At 42.9% G+C, this 8419-nt stretch overlaps 1 protein-coding gene across 2 annotated transcripts in view; it reads right to left on the bottom strand.

Moving 5' to 3' along the window:
• Nucleotides 1-261: 261 nt before the first annotated feature.
• The window catches only part of otud6b (OTU deubiquitinase 6B), a 51805-nt gene continuing 43647 nt past the window's right edge, over nucleotides 262-8419 (bottom strand). For both annotated transcript variants that reach the window (XM_065020117.1, XM_065020118.1), the window contains one exon: nucleotides 262-1760. In XM_065020117.1, the coding sequence (XP_064876189.1) occupies nucleotides 1676-1760 (85 nt within the window). In that variant the 3' untranslated portion in view covers nucleotides 262-1675. The remainder of the gene's footprint in view (nucleotides 1761-8419) is intronic.

Here is an 8419-nt window from a genome sequence, read left to right as displayed (position 1 = left end):
TCTGATAACCAGATGGTTAGCCATAATTTGGTACACAGGATACAAAAAAACTCCCACAAAGGGAGGCAGGTTCCCATAGAAACAAGACGCTTGATGACACTGCTGGAAATCTGGTTTTATTTTAGGATATTCTATTTCCTTCTGGTTTTGTCTGAACTTCAGAACCATTCTAGCTGCTATAAGAGCTAAACCCCTGAATCCCGATCAATGGAAAATAAAATGCCTCAAATTGGCACATTGGGCATTCAACATGACAATATGTTCTGGTTTATTATTTTATTACATTTATGTCTTTCCAGTGGAAATCAAACTAAATTGAAAACCATTTTGATAATTGTATTGTCCATCAGCATTCACAACACACAAGACAATCAGCCTTTGATATTGCAGTCACAGGAAATAACAGCACATCACACCACCAAAAAAGCGATATTTAATACATAACATTTCCATGGTGATTTCAGGAGTATTCACAAGATCTGATGAAGGAAAAGCTACTTCCAATTCGTCCTCAGCTCACTGTGATGGCAAACTACTCTCTCAGTCGCCACAGAGTTAGGTGGAATTATTGCCTCTCTCACTCCTCTCCCATCAAATTCCATGGATGGCAAACCCTTCATTTAGACAGTAAACCTGTAAATCTGATAACACCATATAAACCGAACAAAAATATAAAAACGCAACATGCAACAATGTCCTTGATTTTACGGCGATGGGGAAATAGGTCAATTGAAATGAATTCATGAGGCCCTAATCTATGGAATTAACATGACTGGGAATACAGATATGCATCTGTTGGTAACAGATACCTTAAAAACAATAAATGGGCCTCAGGATCTCGTCCCGGTATCTCTGTGCATTCAAATTGCTATCCATAAAATGAAATTGTGTTAGTTGTCCGTAGCTTATGCCTACCCATTAGCCTAACCCCACCACCATAACCCCACAGTCACCATAACCCCACCACCACCATGGGGCACTCTGTTCACAACGTTGACATCAGCAAACACCATACCATAACCCCACCACCACCAGGGGGCACTCTGTTCACAACGTTGACATCAGTAAACACCATACCATAACCCCACCACCACCAGGGGGCACTCTATCCACAACGTTGACGTCAGCAAACTGCTCGACCACAAAACGCCATGCACGTGGTTTGAAGGTTGCGAGGCCGGTTGGACGTACTTCCAAATTCTCTAAAATGGAGGCGGCTTATGGTAGAGAAGTTAACATTCCCTTCTCTGGCAACGGCTCCGGTGGACATTCCTGCAGTCACCATGCCAACTGCACACTCCCTCAAAACTTGAGACATCTGTGGCATTGTGTTGTGTGACAAAACTGCACGTTTTAGAGTGGCCTTTTATTGTCCCCAGCACAAGGTGCACCTGTGTACTGGCAATGCTGTATAAGCAGCTTTTTTTTTTTGATATGCCACAGCTGTCAGGTGGATGGATTATCTTGGCAAAGGAGAAATGCTCACTAACAGGGATGTAAACAAATTTGTGCACAACATTTGAGAGAAATAAGCTTTTTGTGCGTATAGAACATTTCTGGGATCTTTTATTTCAGCTCATGAAACATGGAACCAACACTTTACATGTTGTGTTTATATTTTTGTTCAGTATAGTTTATACTTTATCATTCTTTATAACGGAACTGAATGAGAGTCTCAGGTCTCCTCTTGAGTAGCCGGGTCTTTCATACCTTCCACTGAGTTGTAGTGTTCTCCCAGTCCGTATGCATGACGCATGTAACTGAAACACAAAGAGCAAACCATTAAAGGCACAATCCATCATTTGAATCATTTGTTTTTCTGCCAAATGGCAGCCCCGTCACTTGGTTTTCTATAAGGTTGATCGTTAATGGGGCTGAGGAAATCTAACAACTCAAATGACTTGATAAACTGAGATGGGGAGGTATAGAGGTTAACTGACATGGTGCTAACAGAATGGAGGCTAACTGACATGGTGCTAACAGAATGGAATGGAGGCTAACTGACATGGTGCTAACAGAATGGAGGTTAACTGACATGGTGCTAACAGAATGGAGGTTAACTGACATGGTGCTAACAGAATGGAGGTTAACTGACATGGTGCAAACAGAATGGAGGTTAACTGACATGGTGCTAACAGAATGGAGGTTAACTGACATGGTGCTAACAGAACAGAATGGAGGTTAACTGACATGGTGCTAACAGAACAGAATGGAGGCTAACTGACATGGTGCTAACAGAATGGAGGCTAACTGACATGGTACTAACAGAATGGAGGCTAACTGACATGGTGCTAACAGAATGGAGGTTAACTGACATGGTACTAACAGAACAGAATGGAGATTAACTGACATGGTGCTAACAGAATAGAATGGAGGCTAACTGACATGGTGCTAACAGAACAGAATGGAGGCTAACTGACATGGTACTAACAGAACAGAATGGAGGCTAACTGACATGGTACTAACAGAATGGAGGCTAACTGACATGGTGCTAACAGAACAGAATGGAGGCTAACTGACATGGTGCTAACAGAACAGAATGGAGGCTAACTGACATGGTGCTAACAGAATGGAGGCTAACTGACATGGTGCTAACAGAATGGAGGCTAACTGACATGGTGCTAACAGAATGGAGGTTAACTGACATGGTGCTAACAGAACAGAATGGAGGCTAACTGACATGGTGCTAACAGAATGGAGGCTAACTGACATGGTGCTAACAGAATGGAGGCTAACTGACATGGTGCTAACAGAACAGAATGGAGGCTAACTGACATGGTACTAACAGAACAGAATGGAGGTTAACTGACATGGTACTAACAGAACAGAATGGAGGCTAACTGACATGGTGCTAACAGAATGGAGGCTAACTGACATGGTACTAACAGAATGGAGGCTAACTGACATGGTGCTAACAGAACAGAATGGAGAATGCTAACTGACATGGTGCTAACAGAACAGAATGGAGGCTAACTGACATGGTACTAACAGAATGGAGGCTAACTGACATGGTGCTAACAGAACAGAATGGAGGCTAACTGACATGGTGCTAACAGAACAGAATGGAGGCTAACTGACATGGTGCTAGAACAGAATGGAGGCTAACTGACATGGTGCTAACAGAATGGAGGTTAACTGACATGGTGCTAACAGAATGGAGGCTAACTGACATGGTGCTAACAGAACAGCATGGAGGCTAACTGACATGGTGCTAACAGAACAGAATGGAGGCTAACTGACATGGTGCTAACAGAATGGAGGCTAACTGACATGGTACTAACAGAATGGAGGCTAACTGACATGGTACTAACAGAATGGAGGCTAACTGACATGGTACTAACAGAATGGAGGCTAACTGACATGGTGCTAACAGAACAGAATGGAGGCTAACTGACATGGTACTAACAGAATGGAGGCTAACTGACATGGTGCTAACAGAATGGAGGCTAACTGACATGGTACTAACAGAATGGAGGCTAACTGACATGGTACTAACATAATGGAGGCTAACTGACATGGTGCTAACATAATGGAGGCTAACTGACATGGTGCTAACAGAATGGAGGCTAACTGACATGGTACTAACAGAATGGAGGCTAACTGACATGGTACTAACAGAATGGAGGCTAACTGACATGGTACTAACAGAACAGAATGGAGGCTAACTGACATGGTACTAACAGAACAGAATGGAGGTTAACTGACATGGTACTAACAGAATGGAGGTTAACTGACATGGTGCTAACATAATGGAGGTTAACTGACATGGTGCTAACAGAATGGAGGCTAACTGACATGGTGCTAACAGAATGGAGGTTAACTGACATGGTGCTAACAGAATGGAGGTTAACTGACATGGTGCTAACAGAATGGAGGTTAACTGACATGGTACTAACAGAACATAATGGAGGTTAACTGACATGGTGCTAACAGAATGGAGGCTAACTGACATGGTGCTAACAGAATGGAGGTTAACTGAAATGGTACTAACAGAATGGAGGCTAACTGACATGGTACTAACAGAACAGAATGGAGGCTAACTGACATGGTGCTAACAGAACAGAATGGAGGCTAACTGACATGGTACTAACAGAACAGAATGGAGGCTAACTGACATGGTGTTAACAGAACAGAATGGAGGTTAACTGACATGGTACTAACAGAATGGAGGTTAACTGACATGGTGCTAACAGAACATAATGGAGGTTAACTGACATGGTGCTAACAGAACAGAATGGAGGTTAACTGACATGGTGCTAACAGAATGGAGGCTAACTGACATGGTGCTAACAGAATGGAGGTTAACTGACATGGTACTAACAGAACAGAATGGAGGTTAACTGACATGGTGCTAACAGAATGGAGGCTAACTGACATGGTGCTAACAGAATGGAGGCTAACTGACATGGTGCTAACAGAATGGAGGCTAACTGACATGGTACTAACAGAACAGAATGGAGGCTAACTGACATGGTGCTAACAGAACAGAATGGAGGCTAACTGACATGGTACTAACAGAACAGAATGGAGGCTAACTGACATGGTGCTAACAGAACAGAATGGAGGTTAACTGACATGGTACTAACAGAATGGAGGTTAACTGACATGGTGCTAACAGAACATAATGGAGGTTAACTGACATGGTGCTAACAGAACAGAATGGAGGTTAACTGACATGGTGCTAACAGAATGGAGGCTAACTGACATGGTACTAACAGAACAGAATGGAGGTTAACTGACATGGTGCTAACAGAACAGAATGGAGGTTAACTGACATGGTGCTAACATAATGGAGGTTAACTGACATGGTGCTAACAGAATGGAGGTTAACTGACATGGTACTAACAGAATGGAGGCTAACTGACATGGTACTAACAGAATGGAGGCTAACTGACATGGTGCTAACAGAATGGAGGCTAACTGACATGGTGCTAACAGAATGGAGGCTAACTGACATGGTACTAACAGAACAGAATGGAGGTTAACTGACATGCTGCTAACAGAATGGAGGCTAACTGACATGCTGCTAACAGAATGGAGGCTAACTGACATGCTGCTAACAGAATGGAGGCTAACTGACATGGTACTAACAGAACAGAATGGAGGCTAACTGACATGGTACTAACAGAACAGAATGGAGGTTAACTGACATGGTGCTAACAGAATGGAATGGAGGTTAACTGACATGGTGCTAACAGAATAATGGAGGTTAACAACAGAATGGAGGTTAACTGACATGAACAGAATGGAGGTTAACTGACATGGTGCTAACAGAATGGAGGTTAACTGACATGGTGCTAACAGAATGGAGGCTAACTGACATGGTGCTAAGAACAGAATGGAGGCTAACTGACATGGTGCTAACAGAACAGAATGGAGGCTAACTGACATGGTACTAACAGAACAGAATGGAGGCTAACTGACATGGTGCTAACAGAACAGAATGGAGGTTAACTGACATGGTACTAACAGAATGGAGGTTAACTGACATGGTGCTAACAGAACATAATGGAGGTTAACTGACATGGTGCTAACAGAACAGAATGGAGGTTAACTGACATGGTGCTAACAGAATGGAGGCTAACTGACATGGTACTAACAGAACAGAATGGAGGTTAACTGACATGGTGCTAACAGAACAGAATGGAGGTTAACTGACATGGTGCTAACAGAATAATGGAGGTTAACTGACATGGTGCTAACAGAATGGAGGTTAACTGACATGGTGCTAACAGAATGGAGGTTAACTGACATGGTACTAACAACAGAATGGAGGCTAACTGAAATGGTGCACTAACAGAATGGAGGCTAACTGACATGGTATTAACAGAACAGAATGGAGGCTAACTGACATGGTGCTAACAGAACAGAATGGAGGCTAACTGACATGGTGCTAACAGAATGGAGGTTAACTGACATGGTGCTAACAGAAGGCTAACTGACATGGAGGTTAACTGACATGGTGCTAACAGAACAGAATGGAGGTTAACTGACATGGTGCTAACAGAATGGAGGCTAACTGACATGGTACTAACAGAACAGAATGGAGGTTAACTGACATGGTGCTAACAGAACAGAATGGAGGCTAACTGACATGGTGCTAACAGAATGGAGGTTAACTGACATGGTGCTAACAGAATGGAGGTTAACTGACATGGTACTAACAGAACAGAATGGAGGCTAGACATGGTGCTTAACTGACATGGTACTAACAGAACAGAATGGAGGCTAACTGACATGGTGTTAACAGAATGGAGGCTAACTGACATGGTACTAACAGAACAGAATGGAGGTTAACTGACATGGTGCTAACAGAACATAATGGAGGTTAACTGACATGGTGCTAACAGAACAGAATGGAGGTTAACTGACATGGTGCTAACAGAATGGAGGCTAACTGACATGGTACTAACAGAACAGAATGGAGGTTAACTGACATGGTGCTAACAGAACAGAATGGAGGTTAACTGACATGGTGCTAACATAATGGAGGTTAACTGACATGGTGCTAACAGAATGGAGGCTAACTGACATGGTGCTAACAGAATGGAGGTTAACTGACATGGTGCTAACAGAATGGAGGCTAACTGACATGGTACTAACAGAACAGAATGGAGGCTAACTGACATGGTGCTAACAGAACAGAATGGAGGCTAACTGACATGGTACTAACAGAACAGAATGGAGGCTAACTGACATGGTGCTAACAGAACAGAATGGAGGTTAACTGACATGGTACTAACAGAATGGAGGTTAACTGACATGGTGCTAACAGAATGGAGGTTAACTGACATGGTGCTAACAGAATGGAGGTTAACTGACATGGTACTAACAGAATGGAGGCTAACTGACATGGTACTAACAGAACAGAATGGAGGTTAACTGACATGGTGCTAACAGAACAGAATGGAGGTTAACTGACATGGAGGTTAACTGACATAACAGAATGGAGGGTAACTGACATGGTACTAACAGAATGGAGGCATGACATGGTACTAACAGAATGGAGGCTAACTGACATGGTGCTAACAGAATGGAGGCTAACTGACATGGTGCTAACAGAATGGAGGCTAACTGACATTTTGTGCTAACAGAATGGAGGTTAGGACTAACAGAATGGAGGCTTAACTGACATGGTGCTAACAGAATGGAGGCTAACTGACATGGTGCTAACAGAATGGAGGCTAACTGACATGGTGCTAACAGAACAGAATGGAGGTTAACTGACATGGTGCTAACAGAACAGAATGGATGGTGCTAACAGAATGGAGGCTAGCTGACATGCTGCTAACAGAATGGAGGCTAACTGACATGGTACTAACAGAACAGAATGGAGGCTAACTGACATGGTACTAACAGAACAGAATGGAGGTTAACTGACATGGTGCTAACAGAATGGAATGGAGGTTAACTGACATGGTGCTAACAGAATGGAGGTTAACTGACATGGTGCTAACAGAATGGAGGTTAACTGACATGGTGCTAACAGAATGGAGGTTAACTGAAATGGTACTAACAGAATGGAGGCTAACTGACATGGTATTAACAGAACAGAATGGAGGTTAACTGACATGGTGCTAACAGAACAGAATGGAGGCTAACTGACATGGTGCTAACAGAATGGAGGCTAACTGACATGGTACTAACAGAATGGAGGCTAACTGACATGGTGCTAACAGAATGGAGGTTAACTGACATGGAACTAACAGAATGGAGGCTAACTGACATGGTACTAACAGAATGGAGGCTAACTGATATGGTACTAACAGAACATAATGGAGGTTAACTGACATGGTGCTAACAGAACAGAATGGAGGTTAACTGACATGGTGCTAACAGAACAGAATGGAGGTTAACTGACATGGTGCTAACAGAACAGAATGGAGGTTAACTGACATGGTACTAACAGAACAGAATGGAGGTTAACTGACATGGTGCTAACAGAATGGAGGTTAACTGACATGGTACTAACAGAATGGAGGCTAACTGACATGGTACTAACAGAATGGAGGCTAACTGACATGGTACTAACAGAACAGAATGGAGGCTAACTGACATGGTACTAACAGAACAGAATGGAGGTTAACTGACATGGTACTAACAGAATGGAGGTTAACTGACATGGTGCTAACATAATGGAGGTTAACTGACATGGTGCTAACAGAATGGAGGCTAACTGACATGGTGCTAACAGAATGGAGGTTAACTGACATGGTGCTAACAGAACAGAATGGAGATTAACTGACATGGTGCTAACAGAACAGAATGGAGGCTAAATGACATGGTGCTAACAGAACAGAATGGAGGTTAACTGACATGGTACTAACAGAATGGAGGTTAACTGACATGGTGCTAACAGAACAGAATGGAGGTTAACTGACATGGTGCTAACAGAACATAATGGAGGTTAACTGACATG

The sequence above is a fragment of the Oncorhynchus nerka genome, linkage group LG7 (assembly GCF_034236695.1).
Source record: "Oncorhynchus nerka isolate Pitt River linkage group LG7, Oner_Uvic_2.0, whole genome shotgun sequence".
NCBI classification, from domain to species: domain Eukaryota; kingdom Metazoa; phylum Chordata; class Actinopteri; order Salmoniformes; family Salmonidae; genus Oncorhynchus; species Oncorhynchus nerka.
The sequence above is the reverse complement of the archived record's forward strand: the minus strand, read 5'-3'. Positions and strand labels throughout refer to the sequence as shown.